The following is a 20,579-nucleotide window of genomic DNA, read 5'->3' on the forward strand; positions in this document are numbered from 1 at the left end:
TTGAAACTTTGCAGTTATCTCCATTTTTAGAAAAGTTAAGTCAAGTTCAATGATGCTTTTGCAAGAAACTTCGTATCTATATGGGCTGGATCGAGTTCAGTGATAGTTCATATCCCTCATCTGGACAGGATGCATACATGACCTCTACATAGCAGTAGGTCAAGGTGTACAGGAGTTCCCTTGACAAGATTAACAGGGTAAACCTGTACAGGATTTTCAAGTAGTACGTTTATTTTACTAAAATGCTGTTAGTTTTCTTCCAAAATCCATAACTTACATTTGGCGAGCTACAAAACACATTGATGTTTATTTTATGGTTCTTGGTAACATCCTTTTAGAAACAAACTGTAATCAAAATGTCACAAATTACCTCAGGGATGGACCATTTTGGAGGCTGCCGTATGTAACGAGAGGTTTAGGTATGTCCTGGAGCAACAAGATAGCCTAGAGCGCTGAGATGGCGTTTTCTTTCATTGTCTGTCATGTAGGCCAGGTGTGATAAGGATCATGTAGAATGTTTCAAAAAGACCTCCATGTGGAGACAGAGTATTCTCTCTTGTAGCACGAGATAAGATCTAATACAGAGATGAGTTTCTTCCATAGTTTGTTACTTACATTAGATGTGCTGGAAAACATTTTGTTGTGTATTTTATGGTTCTTATTTATCTCCAAAATTGTGCTAATATAATGTATGGTCATAAAGCAGCAAGATAGCTTTAAGTGCATAGGGGTGGGTTTTCCATTGCCTATCACTTATATCAGGGATGCAATACATCTACAATTTAATTTGTTCTAAATGAACTCTATTTTGATGCTAAGTGCTTACCATCCTGAAAGAGCGAAGATAAGATATACTGTAGGGATGGGTGTTTCTTTCAAGGTTCAGTTTGTCACTTTCCTTCCTTAGGCATGCTACGAAATTTTGCTGTTTATTTTATGGCTTCAAGTGACATAATTTTCTAGGCAAGTTATAATCCGTCTTATTGCAGAGATGGGTCTACTATACGAAACAAGGGTAGACCATTTTGGAGGTCACCTAATGTACTTCCTGGAGATCGGGAGATAGCCCTGTTTCTCTTATTTCTTATTGTGTTTTTATTTCTATATTTCAGCCTCCTCTCAACATAGCTTCATGGCTTAGTTTTTCACTATTTTCAAAAGAAGTTCTTTGGTTCAAACTTATCATCTTTGCTTTTACTGTTTCATAAAAGTCATTATCACTCCTCCACTTCCATTGCCTATAGATTCTTGTTTTTCTCTTTGGTTTAGTCTTGACATATGTTTCTATACTTGTCTGCAGTTTGTCCTTGTTGTTTGTGCAGCATAATCTTTCTTGTGTTGTTCTTAAAGTATGATTCAATGACATCTGTCTACCTTGGTTTTTTATTCAATCTAAATCTTGGTACTATTTCTGAACAAGTTTTAATTTTCTTCTATAATTGCTTTACCAAATCTGTTTGTATAGTTACCATCCTGTTCTACTCCTTTCCCTTAGTCTTAGTTTCCATGAATTGTTTCATTGTCCCCTCTCTCCATTTATCAGTGTATATTTGTTTGTTTGTTTTTTTTTATTTAATTTAATTTCAATTTAATGATAGTATATCTTATCCTCTGTAGTTGGGCATGATATCTGTATTATTTCTTTTATAACAAGAATATGATCGGTTTGGTCATCAATGTGAAGAATAAAAAGTTATATACCTCATGTTACTTCTATGTTCTCTTGTAGTTAATATTACAGTTACTCACTACTAAATCTACCAATTTTAGCACATTGTTACTTGAATCTTCATAAAGAACTTTCCATATTGCAAATGGCTCCTACTGTTTTGATAAATATATGTTTTCTTAAATCTTCTAACACAATGATTATTTTTATACATGTTACAATCAACAAAACCTCTTAGTTTTTTTGCTAGTAAATGCAGTAATAACACATTAACCCTTTCGATCCCAGCCATTTTTTTAAAAATATCTACCAAAAAATCCCACTATTCACTGTAAGGGATCTACTAAAAATCCCAGCACTATTTTGCCCGTTTTGCAAAACTTTGCAAAAAATTATTTTTAAACTTATTTTTCAACCGATTATAATGATTTCTTTTTCTTTTTATTCAGCATGAAATATACTACATTATAGTGAGTGTAAAAAAACATGCATTCATGCAATAAATTATACATTATAGAACAAATTAGCTTACCTGAAAAAAAATTCCGAGAAACTTTGGACTTTGTTGTCAAAAGATGTACACACACAAATTTTTTAGCACGTATATTGTCATTGCACATTAAAAGTACACATAAACATAAACATACACAACAAATTTTGTCAATTTATTCCAACAAATAAAAAAAATACAGGTTTTTTTTATTATTATCACGTTTTTCAGAAATTGTACTTTTTCTCAGTATTACAAGAAAAGGCTTAACTAAAATGTATAGGCCTAACATTAAATAAAAATGGACTGAGATAAAATAAATTCAATGTAAAGAATTGATTTACAGATATATAGTTATTGGAGAGAAACATTCTAAATATATTACAAAAAACAAAAAACATTACTTATTTAGCATTTGTGGCGCGGGATAGCATTTTGGGATGCAAGCCTTTCTTGCAATTTCGACAAATAAAAGTGGATTTCCTTCTTTTCCCCCCCTTACTAGTGCTTGCTGCACTACACTACAGCAGTTCTTTTCTTTTCTATTTGGTAATTTTATAAAAAATTCATTAACAGGTTGAGGAGCATCACCAGCACCACATTCTCTGTCCGAGTTGCTTTCATTCCCAGGTCTACTCTCCTTCACATCAAACCACTCACTGCTCAGCTGATTAATTAGAGGACACAGTAAAATGTAATCTAGACATAGGGTTGGTTGTATTCTCTTTATACAGGATGTATGCATTCAACACCATACGCCCAATTATATTAAAAGTAATTTTTTTCCAAAATTTTAAAGTTTTTCTGTCACTGAGGTACTGGTGGAGCATCTGATCATTGCTGTCAACCCCTCCATATAGTCATTATAGGCCCTTATAATTGGTTGGTTTATTTGTAATGTAAACCTTGTTTCCCCTTTTTTTTAGATCTTTGTCCATTAGATGCCTTTGAATTGGTTGACAGCAAGAGCACAGGTTTCTTGTTGCTTTTTTCTTTGCCTGTAGCCTAACATCAGCATGTAGTTCTTTCTTTTGTACTTTCTCTTACCCACATTGTACTTACTCAATATGTTGGGAGGGATGCCCTTTCTATTTCTACGAAGGGTTCCTGTTAAAAATGTCAATTTTGAATACAAATCTTTAGCCAAATTCAAGGAAGTAAAAAAAGTTGTCCACAAATTAATGGTAGCCTTTGTTCAAATAACCTGGTTCTAAAAGTTTCATGACCACTGTGTAGCCTAGACCTGTTGTTCTGTTCCTTTGCCCTTCAGGACCTTTGGCACCTTGATATACAAAGAAGTTCAGGCAATAATGACTCAGAGCATCGCATATAACACCCAGAGCTTAACGCCAAACCTATGGTGTTTCTTTGGCATGTATTGCATTAAAGGATTGTGGCATTTTGTTGCGATTATGCTTTCGTCAATAGACAGGTTTTTCCCCCTGGAGTGTAGTAAAATTTAGAAATGTTGTTCATGTGGTCAATGAGTGGTTGGACTCGGGCACATGGGTCGTAACCCGGTTCCTTGGGTTTGGGCAAGTTTGTTGTATCTACCAAATGAAAGAAAGATAATATTTCCTGGAATCGGTTTCTGGTAAACATTCTACTATATACCATGAGCAGTGCTGAGCTTCACATTTTCCACCAATAGCTAGGAATTGATGGCTTCTTATTTAGTCCCATGTTTAGAAGTACGGTTACGAAGGCTTTCATTTCTGCAACTGTAACACGCTGCCATATACGATGGCTTTCATCTGGTCCTTTTAGTAGGTTTAGAGCCGATATAGTCTTCTCAGCATACATGTTTGTGTACTTGACAAGTCTTTCCCACAAACTTATAGTAAAGAAAAGCCTAAAGTAAGCTACAGCAGGAGAGTTGCAAGGTGGAAAATGTTTTACACTGGCGATTCCTGAAATGAAAAACCTATGTGGATATTCCAAATCATTGTCTTCATTGACATTCAACCCAGTCTTCCTCATCATCCCCAATATCAGTATCACTTCCACTATTAGGTACAGGTGGTCTAGGTACAGGAGGCCTAGGTACATGTCTAACCCCAGATGACTGTTTGTTGGATTGGTTACAAGATGAGTTTTCATTATCATCTGTATCACTAGATGACAAAAGCTGTCCTACATTAGCCCTACTTGTGGATGGTGTATTTACACATCAAGTACGGTTCATAAGTAGGGTCGTCATCTGTGTCATCAATATATGAAACTGCTCTCACTACCTGAATCAGCTTCTGATGAATCCTCACCAAAAACTGTCCTCTTCTACAATACGCCGAACTGTATTGTCACTAAGTGGCGAACTTGCACGCTTCATTTTACAAACATAATGCAAAAATAACCAACTACTATTATGCAATAAAGTCGAACAACAACGCCAAACTCACTCCACAACAAACTGCGACAATAAATGCGTAGTCATTCACAGCTGGCCGGCACAGAGAAATGAGTTGCAACGCCACGTTGATTTATACGTCGTATAGTGCTAGTAATGTACTGTATAAAGTTCAGTTCACAACTTTATTGGAAAGATTGATTCTTTTATGATCATTTTGATATATCGTAAGTGAAAAGTTTAGTTTACGTTTTTGTATTTTATAACAAATATATCTGTAAACGTCCGTATAAGCGGACGCTGGGATTTTATGCAGATACCGCGGACGTCCGTATAATCGGACGCTGGGACTTTATGCAGATACTTTTGACGTCCGTATATACGGACGTTGGGATCAAAAGGGTTAAAGAAGATAGCTTCTAACCTTGTTACGCATTTATGAGATTCCTACAGTTTCAATCTTATAACTACTGATTCTCCTTTTTTAATTGCTGCAATACTTACTTTATGGACATTATTGTTATTTTTCTAGTCTATAGTATACAAAAACCTACCATTACATCAGACAGTTGACAGTTGGGCAGTAATTGATTTATAGAGTTGTCATGTTAGTGATTTTCCACAGATCACATCTTTTAGGGCTGCTTCTGATTGTCTGCCCAGGATTGTTTATTCATATGGCTTAATTTATAGCTAATGTTGATGTTGAAGTAGAAAACTAGTGTGCATTAAATAACAGTTAGAATTGTATACTGAGTTGGAGCAAAATTTATATAAATTTGGCATTATTTATATATATTTAAAAAAGAATATTTTTTGCTCTTTTCCAGGGCAAGATCTAGAATTTTAGAGCAAGCAGATGCAAAAGATCGAGAAAGATATGTTGTAAAATATATTAAAATTATGAAACATTTACGAAAAATCAACAACTTCAACTCGTACTTGGCATTGCTGTCTGCACTGGATTCTGCACCCATCAGGCGGCTAGAGTGGCAGAAACACATCACAGAGGGTCTGAAGGAGTATTGTGCTCTGATAGACAGCTCCTCTAGCTTCCGAGCTTACCGACAAGCCTTGGCTGACACGCAACCACCCTGCATTCCGTACATGTGAGTGACACCTACTTAGTTATATCAATTTATCATCTAAATTTGTTAATTGGTTATCATTGATTACTTATTTACTGACATTAATTAAATCTGTATGCAATTAATATTTCAAAATTCTAAACTAATCACTTCATACAAATTCTCTAGGATATGATTTAGCACATCAGAATAAGAAAAAAATTCAATTGGGCAAGTGTCTGGAAACGCTTTGTTATACCTACGGCTGTCATTTTGTTTTTTTAACCCTCATGACTCGTATGTGGGACATCGTCCTACATTGCATTCCACTCTTATGTCGGATGGCATGTGACGTTGTAATGAGGTCATTTTTGCTTCATTTTCAACTGGTCATTCTGAAGTGTCTCCAATTGGTTCCTGAGAATGCTGTGCATCACTGCAATAATCAGTGACATTATTACAATGTTGGATGCTGTCAGAAATATGAGTTGTGTGAAAAACATTGTACTACTGCAAACTCTGCTCAAAAAAATGTTCGTCTTTATTTTGCAGAATGTTTTGAAAGATATAATGCGCTGTTAAAATATAAAACTTATCAATTCCAGCATAATTTTATATAGCTTGAGAAATTAAATTAAAAACACAATAATCTATTGTAAAATATAACAATGTTTGTACTTTTATAACTACTAGTTCACTACAAATTGGTTTTTCACAGAAAATGTGCTAAAATAAATACGAGTTGAGGAGGCAAAGAGGTAAAAATTGTTTTAACCAATTGGAAAGGATTAATACTTTTGTAGTTGGTTTAAGGTTTAAAGTAGTTGGTTGAACTTTTTATTTGTTGTACAACACTGTTGATTTAGCATGAAATTTAGAAGTATATATTTATTTGTAAAATGTGTACAAGAGTTGGGGACTTTGTGTAATTTAACATTACATTTTTCAATTACACTGCTATTTTTCTAGTAAACAGTGGAAGAAAGTAATAACTGTTTAGAATATGCCTATTTTCATCTTAAAGCATTATAAAAAAATGTCATTGCATTTGACAAAACCGTTACTAGCATTTTGTAAAAAATGAAGAAGGCAGCTATGGGGAAACTTTCCGGGTAGGTTGAAAATTTATAGGTTGAAAAAGAGACCCAATATTTTAACCCTACAGCCCCAAACCTGTCAGACGAAGGCAAAACCATTTCACTTCTTCCCCAGATACTGGTATAATTCGCTTCAATCCCTCCTTCCTAATACCTGCAGTTGGCCTTGAGACGTGTGTAAGCGGTTCATGCAGTGTGTCTGCTAAATATTTATAATTTATCTGTATAGTATCTGTGTCGCTTTACAGACTAAGCTTAAGAGTGTCGTTAGATATTCTGTGCATTACGTTGTCTGTCATACAAAGTATTCTAAGGAATGATTAACATGATCATAAATTCCTATGTAATTTATCTACATAACAAAACTTCAGAGGGAGAAACCCCTCTTTCTAAGTATAAATTCCCTAAGAATCTGCACAATGACCTCTTGCTGATTGGCCTCCTGCAATACCAGTTATATCCCCACCCTTTGTGGCAGTCAATAGCAGCTATCATGTTTTGAGGGTCCAATTCTTCAGCAAGAACACCCCCCAGTACAAGGAGCTCAGGAAAGGAAAATGTACGGACTTTGCCCAAAACGGCAGGTAACCAAGTACTTTGTGGTACCCCAAGGCAATGTTCGGGGAGTATCAAGGGCAATGGTGGTTTGAATGGAGTAGAATGGTGGAAAATGGTCAAAAAGGAGTAGATATTGTAAAATAATTTTGTATTATCTCTCCATATTTTTGTGAGACAGTAAATAAAATATGTGGAAGTAAAATATATAGCTTAATTACAGTTAGTTATAGCTTCTCTATTTAACAATAAAGTTTGTATGATTGTTAAAATCACTGTGCACAGTGTTTCTGAAATAAAAAAATTATTTGTAATTAAATAATTATTTTATAATTTAGGATTGATTTAACAACTAACTAATTATTTGATATGTTTACAGTGGGTTAGTTTTACAAGACCTCACATTTGTACATATTGGGAACAGTGATTTCCTCTCTGAAGGAGTAATAAATTTTTCAAAGCGATGGCAGCAGTTTAACATTGTTGAAAATATGAAAAGGTTCAAGAAAGGGTAAGTGTATAAACTTTTATCTTGAAGTTTTCGTACTTTTTATCTAAAATTTTCACATTTTTCCTATTAATATCATGATTGGAAGTTTCTAATAAATTATTATATTGATTACAATATTAACTACATTAATATTTTGTATGTTTTCTTCAAAATATAATGGTAACTTGAAAATAAATGAAAATATTTTTGTTGTAAAAATTTTGCACAGTAGACAATCGTGTAACTAATTAGCAATGATGACATTTAACAGGTAGTTTCATAATCAACATTGTCTTTAGTTTCATTATCACTATTGTGTTCACACACAATTTTAAACATTCTCTAGTTCATAATCATAGCTATGAAATATAGACTTGGACTTTGAAATATCCACAGAACATTTTTACATAAATTGCAAACACAATCATCACAATATTGCAGCCGACTCATCAACATCAGTGTGGCTGGAATTATAATCTCTTCGGACTTTCTTATTAAATTTCATTATACTATAATACTATAATTCATGCCAAATCTTGTGTTGTAGTATACATATTGAAATTTAATATAGTTTTCAATTTTATTATAAAACTTTACGATAAAGTTAAACAATATACTAAAGAGTACAAATTACTGCATGTTAAGATACAGTTGTTTCTTATAAAGGTTTTTTTATGGTTTACTCCTTTCAATACTATGAAATGTACATAGAATTCACACTGAAAAATAAGTACTTGCATTGACATACAGTTATTTTGTCAAATTAAAAAAAAAAGTGTCATGAGTTTGCTTTTTAGGGAATCCCCAAGGAATATATGGTTTTGCTAATCAAGGAATACTACTAAGTAGAATGGAAACCTCTTCTTTGTTTAAAGTTTGTTATTGACGATAGATGTTTTGAAAAGATTAAGTTGGGTTTTGGACTTTTGCCAACTTGTTATATGTTACTAAATATATCATACCTCAAATTCATCTTTAAGTCAGGTATGATACATATCTTTTCAAGTGGCAGTCCAATGCCACACATTGTAGGTTTTAAGTCTGTGTTTATTTATTAAGTTTTTTTACACCCGAGGAAGAGTGTCGATTTTTAAACTTTGAAAGATTAGTGTTACACATTTTGTAACTATAAAGTCAAAATCAAACACTCTTTATTCATAAATTGTACATACATACCATGAATAGTATCTATAATACTACAAACTAACATGTCAAATCAATCAAACTTTAAATTTTTAGAAAAGCTTACCTTAGCAAAAATATTTAAATAGCATTTTGAGCTTGGTAAAATTCCTCAATTGAGTATAGAGATAGGTTAATTAAACACATTCACTGCAGATGACAAAACTACCGGCGACAGAAAATGTGGGAATTTTTTTGTCTTTTACTTTCCCAAAACGGAGTCAGGATAGCCGAAAGGGTTGTCCAAGGTATCCCGGAAGCTTTGTTGGCCGGAACGGGTGACATCATGTCCGTGCCGAGTCTGCTTGTCATCCGCACTGGGTGCCGGTCCCCGTGTTGTATGTGCTCACAGCGCACTAGGTTTCGGCAAAAACACTCGCGAAGCATGCTCGTCACCCACAGTGAATGTGTTAAAAGTGTTTTGGTGGAAAAATTTCAAATTAGTGATGATAACGAAGAAATGTATATTTAATTATCTTATGACAAATACAATTGATCAGTTATTTATTATCTGATCTCATTAATTTTCATGCCAATTAATTTATATATACAGGGTGTCAATTAAGTCTGGAACCTCTTTTTTAATTTTTAAACCACAATATACAAAAATACCAAAGTTCACACGTGCTTACTGGTGATAGTAACGCACATATCTGCCCAATTACCGACCAGATAATCCCTTTGGGGTGCGGTCCACAAGGAGTCAGACAAAATTCTTAAATTGCAGCATAGGTCAAGTTTGGTATCAAATTAAAGGTCTTACTTAGCAGAGTACAATGCCGCAAACCGGACTTAAAAAGGTGGATTCATTCAGTAGTTATAGCTATTTGAATTTTAAAACAATTGAACAATGTAATTATTAAGTATTACAAGTAAACACCAATTTTTAAGTACCTGTGATCAAAGTAAGTGTTCAAAATGTTCCCCTACCATCGTCTGGCAATGTACTAGGCGGTTGTAAAAGCCATCCACTGCATTTTGAAGGTAGTCACGAGGAATATCTTGAGCTTCTTGGACTATGAGATTTCTTAGGTGCGCCAAATCTCGAGGCTTAGTACGATAAACTTTATCTTTGAGGTATCCCCAAAGAAAAAAATCCAGCGGAGATAAATCAGGGGAACGAGCAAGCCACTCTACTGCACCATGTCTTCCAATCCATCTGTGAAGGAATATTGTATCCAAGTATTCTCTAACAAGGAGAGCAAAGTGTGGTGGCGCGCCATCTTGTTGGAAATAAATTCTTTGAAATTGTCGACCAAGAGCAGCTTGTAGTGCAGGAATTATCTCATTTTGGAGCTTTGCTAGATACGAGTCACCATTTAAATTACCATTGATAAATAATGGGCCCATAATTTGGTTTCCTATAATACCTTCCCAAACGTTAAGTTTCTGTGGATGCTGTGTATGACTCAATCTGCCACTTTCACATTCTAACAGTAGTTGTGTTATTGGTAATAATTATTGATTCCTGGCTTCGATTACTACATTGTCAGATGATGGGAGGGGAACATTTTGAACACTTACTTTGATCACAGGTACTTAAAAATTGGTGTTTACTTGTAATACTTAATAATTTACATTGTTTAATTGTTTTAAAATTCAAATAGCTATAACTACTGAATGAATCCACCTTTTTAAGTCCGGTTTGCGGCATTATACTCTGCTAAGTAAGACCTTTAATTTGATACCAAACTTGACCTATGCTGCTATTTAAGAATTTGGCTGACTCCTTGTGGACCGTCCCCCAAAGGGATTATCCGGTCGGTAATTGGACAGATGTGTGCGTTACTATCACCAGTAATCACGTGTGAACTTTGGTATTTCTTTCTATTATGGTTCAAAAATTAAAAAAGAGGTTCCAGACTTAATTGACACCCTGTATAGTACATGAATGACACGTAGATAGTACATCAATTACTTGGGGTGGGGTGGCCCACTGGGTTGGGGGACGCCGCCTTTAACGTCCCTAGAACTGTTTGAACTCGACTCATTGTCTTCATCAGATGAAAAATTATCGTCCTCCTCCATTATGAGTACATACACTTACACAGTCAACAGACAGTATAATCCACTCACACAATATCGCAAAGCATACACAACAAACGAAAATGGGGTACCAGCGACGAATTGCACCTACTGACTCACCGAAACAGACACACCTTGCTATGAGTGTTACAGCCTTCCCGGGCAACTGCTCAGCTCACTGAGGCAATATGAAAGCAGCTGCCGTATGCCGAGTTTGCTCGTCCACCGCCCAGTGCGCCATTTTCACATGACAAGCATGCTCGTCACCCGCAGTGAATGTGTTAAATATGACAAGCCTAAATTTTTATTACTCTCATTTTTAATTTGTACAGGAATATAGTTTTAAAACTTTTACCCTCATACCTTGTTTCTTTTAAACCAATTTATTTTCTCTTGTGGGTTTTACAACCATGGATATTTCAATTAAGTTTTCTTGATTTTTTTATAAACATTGTAGTCTCATAAATCAACAAACAATAGACTGTAAAAAATCTTTAGCCAAAGTATCTTTTGACAGATTGTAAATAATTTAAATTTAACATCACTTTCAATGCTTTCTTTTGAGTTTTAAAAATTCATTCAGGGTTTTTTTTGTGTTGCTCCATAAATTGAGAGACTATTTGAAATATGTTAATGAACATGGGGAAAATATATTTGTTTGAGAATTTCTACATCCTTGTGATTGTAAATAATTCTTAATACTATTGAGTATTCATTTAACTTGTTCAACCCTTTACAAATTATTGTCAAGCACTAATACAAGAAATTAAATTTCTTCATTTTTATTTATTTCAACATTATTAATAAATATTATAAACTAAGCTTGTTTTATTGCTTAGTTTAGTTTATATATATATATATATATATATATAGTTTTTTAGGGTTTAAAATTAGGCTTCTGTTTCTAAACAAATTATTTAGATTGGACAGGCTAACATCTGCATATTTTTCAACTTCTTCAAATTTTGTTTCTTTACATTTTTAGATTTTTATTGTCTTCATACAAGCACAAATTAGTGTTAAATGAAAAATTGAAATATTTGTCTATACAATGTTAACATAGGAATACAAGAGGTCCAAGATTTGACCCTTGAGGCACTTGTATTTCAACATTTTGCAGATCTAAGTTTTAAGACGTGATTTGAAGTGTTTATTTGCAATATTTCCACATATTGTTGTTGGTTTGACAATTAATGAATTTTTTTTATCCCCAACAAACTTAATAATGATAGTAATAATATCTGATGATTTACATTGTCAAATGCATTTGATAAGTCCATGAATGTGCTGTTTCATTATTGTCAGCTGAGTTAATGATAGATTCAATAAAGTGTACTGAGGCGGTGATAGTCTATTTACTTTTTATAAATCCGTGTTGTACAGTCTAATATATCATTAGTTTTTAAATATGGTGATAGTCTGTTGTTAACAACCTTCTCATATATTTTTCTAATTCCTGGAATCACAGAGACTGGTCTATAATTATTTTTTACTTAAGAATAATTTTTTATGTATTGAGATGACTTCTGAAGTTTTAAGTACGAGGGTAGGCTGAAAAGTAATGCACACATGCTTGTAAAACGTGATTGAAATGAGCTATAGAAGCGCGCCTGGTGGCATTCGTAAGTAGCATTCCTCCTCTACATGCATGTGCAGTTTGAAAACTTTGCATCAATCCATTGTATTGCTAGCAGCGTAACCATTCAAATGCTATATCAATTAGATGTATACAACATGCTGTTATTGAATTTGTAACTGCTGAAAAAGTTAATCCTACTGAAATCTATCGCTGTTTCAAGAGTGTTTACGGTGACGATGCTGTTTATAGATAAACTATCAATCAATGGGTGATAAAATTTCGTGGTTGTGATCCTGGAAAAGCCATAAGTTGTTAATGGAACACGCAGTAGACGTCCGATCACTGCCACAGATGACAAGCATCACAAACTCATTGATAATTTGATTCAAAGTAATCGGCGAATCAACCAACAGCGTATCACAAACCATATTGGAATATCTAAAGAACGTGTTAATTTAATTATTCAACAATTATTATTCCGGAAAATATGTGCAAGATGGGTGCCACGCCATTTAACAGACAAGACTAAACAGTGTCAAATGGAATGCTGTCAGCAACTTTTACAGCGCTACCATGGCGAAGGAGACGACTTTCTTTTGAATATGGTGGCAGGAGACAAGTCATAAGTGCACCATTATGATCCAGAAGAGAAAAGGCAAAGCACTAAATATTGACATTTCGGTTCTCCTGTGACAAAAAAGTTTAAAATACAACCATCCGCAAGAAAAATCCTTTTGACCGTGTTTTGGGATGCTCATTGAGTGTAAGTGACCGATTATCTGAAACAAGGCGCGACAGTAAATTCGTCTCAATAAATAGAGACTAAAACACCTCCGACATCGAATTTTTCATGTTAGAGGCAGTATCCAGCCAATAATCTTGCAACACGACAACGCTTGTCCACACACTTCGCGCGCAACAGAAGAAGCAATGAGAAAGCTGAAGTTTAAACCAATTCCACACCCTCCCTATTCCTCCGATCTAGCCCCCTGCGATTTTTATTTTTTCCCTCTACTCAATAGAGATCTCAAGGGTACTCATTACACTTCAGACAATGCGGTGAAAGCAGCTATTGCGTCGTAGATTCGAGAAAAATCTGAAGAATTTTTCAGTGACAGAATAAAAAAACTTGTTACATGTTTGAAGAAATGTGTTAGTCTTAATGGTGACTATGTTGAAAAATAAATGAATGATTATGAAGCTTAAGAATTGTACCCTACTTTACTTAGTACCCGATCTCGCTATTTCTTTTCGTTAGCATTCTACAAGCACGTGTGCACTAACTACTTTTCAGCCTATCCTGGTATATCTGGAAATTTACCATTCACGAAAGAGGAGATAATTAAATGAATCATTATTGGGCATAGTTGTGTTTTGGCATGTTTAATTATAGTAACAATAAATAATAATGATGGAAGCCTCATGTCACTCTGATCTAAGGTTAAACTTCCCAAGGACCAACAATCAAAGGCAATTTCATTATCCCTCTATCAATGGCTTATCAGTAATTTGGATGTGTACATTACGAGGGGGTACCCAAGAAAAACAGAATTTTGTTTTAAATATACATATATTTATTTTTTTTATAAAACAAACTTATCACCTTCAAAGTATTCTCCATTGCACTTTACACACTTATCCCATCGTTGTTTCCACTGTTCGAAACATGTTTTGTACTCCTCGTCAGTGATGGCTGCCAGTTCCTCCGTTGTTTTTTTCTTGACGTCATCCACGCTGTCAAATCGGAGACCTTTCATGCCTCTTTTCATTCTTGGGAATAAAAAGAAGTCGCACGGAGCCAAATCTGGTGAGTAAGGTGCGTGTGGTAGGGAAACCATGCCATTTTTGGCCAAAAACTGGGTGACAGAGATTGCTATGTGCGCAGGCGCGTTGTCGTGGTGAAAAAACCACAAATCAGGTCTTTTGCGGCGAATGCTGTTCTGTAGTCTTCTTAAGACTTCAAGATAAAACACTTGATTTACTGTCTTGCCTGGTGGAACAAATTCTGAATGGACAATCCCCTTTACATAAAAAAAAACAAATAAGCATTGATCTGACTTGACAGCATTTTTTTTTGGTCTGGGTGATGATGCCATCTTCCATTGGCTGAATTGTTGTTTGGTTTCTGGGTGGTACCCATAGCACCAAGATTCGTCACCTGTAATTATTTTTGACAAGAAATCTGGATTGGCTTCAAGTTGCTGCTTCAAGTCACGGCAGGCTTCAATTCGACGTTCCTTTTGAAAGTCAGTGAGAGCACGAGGCACAAACTTGGCGGCAACCCTTTTCATGTTCAAGTCTTCGGTTAAAATCCGTTGAACTGAGCTTCATAGTAACCCACTAGCCTCTGATATTTGCTCGATAGTCTGTCGTCGGTCTACAAGCACAATTTCTTTCACTTTCATAAGATTTTCGTCTCTTTGGGAAGTCGATGGTCGTTCAGAATGAGGTTTGTCCTGAATTGACATGTCATCATTTTTAAACCGAGAAAACCATTCGTACACTTGGCTTTTCCCCATAGTGTCGTCTTTGTAGGCTGTCTTCAACATTTCAACTGTTTCAGCGGTGTTTTTGCCAAGCAGAAAACAAAATTTCACAGCTGCACGTTGTTCACTCAAACTCGCCATCATAAAAAACGGTACGATCACAAAACAGCACCAGCAAAAACTATTACTCCACAGGAACAGAACATGTCAGGTCAACGCAACAGGCAGCACTGAGCTGGCAAAGAGCAGCGCTACAAGAGCCAAGCGGCGAGAATTTGTACTACGCAAGCTCCGCCTACGGCAAAGCTATTCCGGGAACTTTTGGGTATCCCCTCGTATAGTAGATAATCCCTCTTCATATGAATATTAAATTTACTACAAGTTTTGAAATAAACAAAATTGAAATAGGGAATAGGAATGTGTTACCTGGACAATTCTGTTACAATTAACCATTTAAGGACCACAGACATTCATATTTTCCATGCAAAAACCGTTCCGTTTTACTAAAATTTGAATAATGGTTTATGAAGAAAATTGTTCCTTCAACAGAAATAGAGATACTCAAAATATTGTTCAAATGTTTTATTTGTCTCATAACTAGGAAACAATAAAAATAGGGTTTGCTTTGACGTAAACATTTTTGACTGACTCAAACTTTACTTATAGCCTCCAAAAATGTTTGTACACATATTTAATATAACAAATGTTTCTAAGAGTTACTGTCCAAATGTATGCAAATATTTATTTACATATTTATGAGTTGATTGTTAGGGGGTTGTAAGTTATTTGAACTATGTTAATAAAAATCTACAAATATGAGGAGCTAAAAAATTGCAGCGAAAATCTGAAATTGTGAATTGATAAAAAAAACGCAGGCAATGATTGACTATTTAACTGTATTCAACTGCTTTTTAATCATTTTGAAACAGACCATTCAATGTATAAAAAAAACGAAATAATAACATAAACATCTGGGAATAGATTCATTTGAGACAACAAGGGAGGACTGCCAATTGTCATTTCCAACAAATTAGTATTGCTAACATAATGTATAAACTCTTTATTCTCACACTGTTGCTATTCGTCATATAAACATACAATAATTGATTACCCACTAAACAGTAACGTAAACAATCTCAACAAAAATTACATTAGGGTGATGGCTATTGGATTTAACTTGAAAAGAACAGTGAGTGTTTTCAGGTGTCAATCATGAAAGCGAATGCTGTCATCTGCACAACTTCTTTACCACACTATGATGTATTGAATCATTTATAAATTTAAAAGATATTACAAAGCTATTATTAGTTTCTGGGCGTAAGAACAATGATTTGGTTCAATAAGAGTGAATTATAATCTATTTATAACGTAAAACTCAAACTACATACATGTTTCATTAGTTGGCCCTTTTAAATTTGAGTGTCAAGTTTAGCTCCATTTCACCTTCCGTGAGATCCGTTACTATCGCAGACTTTTGTAGCCTAAGTGTTTGTTGTATAAACGATGCGACACTAAATCAATTAAGTACTTGTTGTGTAGCTGATAGTATGTTTTTAATACTGAAATTATGGCAAGTATTAAGTACGTAGTATTGTCAAGGTACTTTAATATTTTGGTCTTGCTGGACAGAAGTGGACTCCAGATTCCACTCCCAGACGCTGCAGTGAGCAGAAGGTGAAATGGAGCTAATCCCAATATACACATTAAATCAAACCTTCCACCATAATTTTAAATTTTTTTAGAGTTAACAGATCTTAACGGCGTTAAAAATAACAAATACTTGAAAGGTTCTTGTACTATTGTTGTGTGGTGTTTATCCGAAATATTCTAATGTATATGTTTATTGTAACTGGAGGGTAATATAACTCAAATTTCAACAATAATTACTTTTTTCAGAGTGTACAGTTTCAAGAAAAGTGAACGCATCATTGCTTTCTTCAGCAACTTTGATGAGTTTTTGTGTGAAGAGGCCATGTGGCAAATATCAGAAAGTATCAAACCACGTGGCTCCAAAAAGGTTGTCCAATAATACTGGAGTTTTTGTAGTTTTTTAAGTTACCATATTTTATAACCTTCTAACCATATTTATAGGTAATTTTTTGCACTTTTAACACTTGTTTAAATGTAATATAAAGTAAGGAGAAACGTCACAACTTATGTTTTTTTGTTTAGTTGTCTTCTTCCTGTTTTGACGTAGTATGATCTAACAGTATTAGGTGAGATTCGGTCTGCCTTTATGTACCCGTATAGGTTAATGTAATGGTAACAATGCTTTAATTATTAAATCTATTGTAAAGATCAAACTTAACAATGAATCTAAGCAACGAAGTGGTGATGTGACATCTGAAGGCCTAACAGTCAAGTGTGTGTTCATGTTTGTGTGATCGTATGTAAGCGTGTGTGATTCAATTACGCAATAAATTATTAAATGTAAGATTTTTATTGTATGTGATACATTTTATTTGTTTTAGTAAACCACTGTTTTTGTGGCTGTTTGTAAATATTTTCACAATATTTGTGGTATGTGCTATGTGTAATATACAGATATATTTTTAAAAGGTAATATTGTTTTTTATTATTTTTTAAAATATAGGTAGGTTAAAAAAAGAACAATGTAAAGTAAGTATATAATATAATTTTTATTAAGAATGTCTATTTTTGTCGTATTTTCACTTTTTTATTATTTGTTTTGTTCAGTGAAATTATCATATACTCATTTATTTACCATTGTTTATTTTTGTTGCTTTTAACTGTATATTTTTTATTTATTGATAGTTATTAAATTGTTGTGCCCTGTCCAAGTCTTGTATTTATGCCTTGTTTTCCTGTAAGCAACAATCATACACAGTTTGTAGTGTATCCAATCTTGGGTGGACTTTTATACCTATGAAAGAAGATTCATACAAGAATATATTGATCACCACGGACAGATCAGCCTACATTGAGTTAAGTAATCCAGGGTTCAGGTGTAAAAAAAATTAAAGGAGCTTGCAAGGATATGACTTTTTGTTCTTTAGGTTGTGGTTGTGGCTATAACCACTGTCACAACCTAAAGAGGAGTGTGGGAGAGAGGGCAAGAGCAACCCAGCCATTGATACGTCTCCATAACCCAAGTGCTGGCTTTATTTTCAATATTCAATTCAACTAGACATACTCATTCAGGTTAAGGGTATATTATAAAAAAATAGTTGGAGGTCTACAAGAAGGTTTTCTATGGAAACATAGGCTGAAACCTAAATAAAAAAAGATTGATAAATTTGTTTAAGCACAATATATGTATTTCATTGTACATTGAAAAATTTTTGTAAGCACATGCACCAAGCTACTGGTGTTGTGTAAGCACATGCACCAAGCTACTGGTGTTGTGCAAACACAAGCATCAAGCTACCAGTGTTGTATTATCACAAGCATCAAGCTACCAGTGTTGTGTAAGCACATGCACCAAGCTACCAGTGTTGTGTAAGCACATGCACCAAGCTTCCAGTGCAATAACTATATGTTATCAAACAGGAATTAATTCTGATACTAAATAAATCTGCTCCACTTCACCACCTCGTAGGTCTGAATATTGTCCTCAATAATGAATCCTTTCATGAGTTTTGACCTATTCAGTAAGTATGCCGCTTTCCACTTTGTGTGCGTTTTGATGTATTATGTACATTCCGAGACACTCAATACAAAGAGTACATTTTTTAAATAGTTTTTGGTTTTAAGCGGTCAAATCGAATATTAAGTTTTACAGAATTTAACAAGCAGTCAATTTGTAGTACTGGAGCAATATGTACACAAATAAAATCAATATATTTCAATTATGTATTTATCAGATTTTGTCATGATCCGGCTGGGAGAAAATAAACATACACAAATTTAACAAAGCAAACTCTACACCGGCATTGGAAATATAAATCACTTGAACCAAAATTGCACATACATAGGCAAAGCTGCGGGAAACAGCTAGTGTCGTATAAAATAATAAGTCTATAAATAAAATAAAAGACAATATTGAGTAATGTTATTTATGATTAAGCTGGACATATTTTCAAACTTATTGTTTCCTAGAAAATTCAGATGTTTTTATTCACTGTACAATTACTCTACAATTAATAAAACATACTGTAAACTTGTAAAATAATCCAAATAACCTTCATCTTGACATTCATGTTCTTTATCCTCTCAAAAACAAGTTTTTGAGCATGGGAAATAATTACGTATTCTACACTTCCTTCATTATCACTGATATCAGAATTGCACTTGTAATCACTGTCTAGTAACAAAGCAACAACAGAATCCCTTAAAGAACGTACAGGTAACAGAAACAAATTATTTTACTCCAAATAGAAGATAAATATATCAAAGAATGTTGAAGGTCCACCGGCGATAAATAAAACGGTTGTTCCTCAAAGGGTTAGTAAAAAATTGTATCTTTAGTTGCAACATTAGGTCAAAGCGATTATGATATCAAAAGATATGAGGCCTTTGTCTTCTTCTACAATATCTTCAATTGATTGTATAAATCAAGTCTCTCTTTTAGTTGAAAATAAAAAAGTATTTTTTATAACTATATAAAATATATGTGCTAGATACGATGGGATACTTTCTTTTCCCATGTATGTGTATTTTTTGAAGTCAATATAATTTTGGAATTGTAGGATTGTTGGAAAATATTTATTTTCATAATTGGATATTCCAAAATACCTTCATACCATATTCCAAACAACTTTGCTAAGTTCACTTGGTCAGTATTGAACTAGGATATTATGGATTTGTTAAGAAACTGAATTCTATTATATACAACTTTAATTATCAAAACTATCAATAGGCATATACAATAACATTTTAACTGTACAAAATGATGCTATGTAGTAACTATAGCTTTGGTATACAATATAACAACCCTGTAGTCCAGTTTTACTATACTGTTTTGTTCTTCTTTCCTAGGATCTTCATCAATTGTTTTGACATAAAGTAGGGTTTCTCTGCTGAACCATCATTCCTTTCACAGTCCTCCACTGAAAATAGTATAACAAGATATAATAATGGGATATATATATATATATATATATATATATATATAAAAAATATATATTTTTTAACTATCAAACCTACTGGTGTTCATATACAAAGTGTATTATACGAGGGCTATCCATAAAATAGAAGTTTTGACATAAACAGTTACCATAATCTTCCGAGCCAACAATGTTTACACGCATTTCCTTGGTTTTTTGGGGGAGTATGTGTGCCCCCACTCCAGAGACTAATTTGGTTTGCAATTAACATGTTTTACCCAAGTCTCAACTCCTGTAATAATTAAATTGAGCAGCGAGTCACCATCTTTTTTGTAAATAACCAAAAATATCAATGAACCAGCCATACACTAATTTTTATGGTTTTCTTTTAAGATTTTTTGTACACATCGTGCACAAAATTTATGGTAACCTAACTTCTGCGTAGCAATTTTGTGTAGAAATACTCCTTGAAATTTAACTAAGTGAGGATTCTGTTATTGTAAAGTGGTGGTCCTCTTTAATCTTTTCATGGACTTTAGAGACAAATATTTCATCGGTCACAATGCTTGACCACCCACTTTGTTCA

The 20,579-nt window shown here is 33.9% G+C and overlaps 2 protein-coding genes across 6 annotated transcripts in view; one reads left to right on the forward strand and one right to left on the reverse strand.

The window, feature by feature from the left end:
- The window catches only part of LOC124360607 (guanine nucleotide-releasing factor 2), an 82,452-nt gene extending 64,958 nt beyond the window's left edge, over positions 1-17,494 (forward strand). For all 5 annotated transcript variants that reach the window (XM_046814359.1, XM_046814356.1, XM_046814357.1 and 2 more), the window contains 3 exons: positions 5,337-5,615; positions 7,605-7,736; positions 16,884-17,494. In XM_046814359.1, the coding sequence (XP_046670315.1) occupies positions 5,337-5,615; positions 7,605-7,736; positions 16,884-17,016 (544 nt within the window). In that variant the 3' untranslated portion in view covers positions 17,017-17,494. The remainder of the gene's footprint in view (positions 1-5,336; positions 5,616-7,604; positions 7,737-16,883) is intronic.
- Positions 17,495-19,766: 2,272 nt separating this feature from the next.
- LOC124360608 (choline transporter-like 2) overlaps positions 19,767-20,579 on the reverse strand; it is a 33,351-nt gene continuing 32,538 nt past the window's right edge. Inside the window, exon 12 of the mRNA XM_046814362.1 lies at positions 19,767-19,996. Within this exon, the coding sequence (XP_046670318.1) occupies positions 19,899-19,996 (98 nt within the window). The 3' untranslated portion in view covers positions 19,767-19,898. The remainder of the gene's footprint in view (positions 19,997-20,579) is intronic.

Source organism: Homalodisca vitripennis, chromosome 4 (genome assembly GCF_021130785.1).
Source record: "Homalodisca vitripennis isolate AUS2020 chromosome 4, UT_GWSS_2.1, whole genome shotgun sequence".
NCBI lineage: Eukaryota > Metazoa > Arthropoda > Insecta > Hemiptera > Cicadellidae > Homalodisca > Homalodisca vitripennis.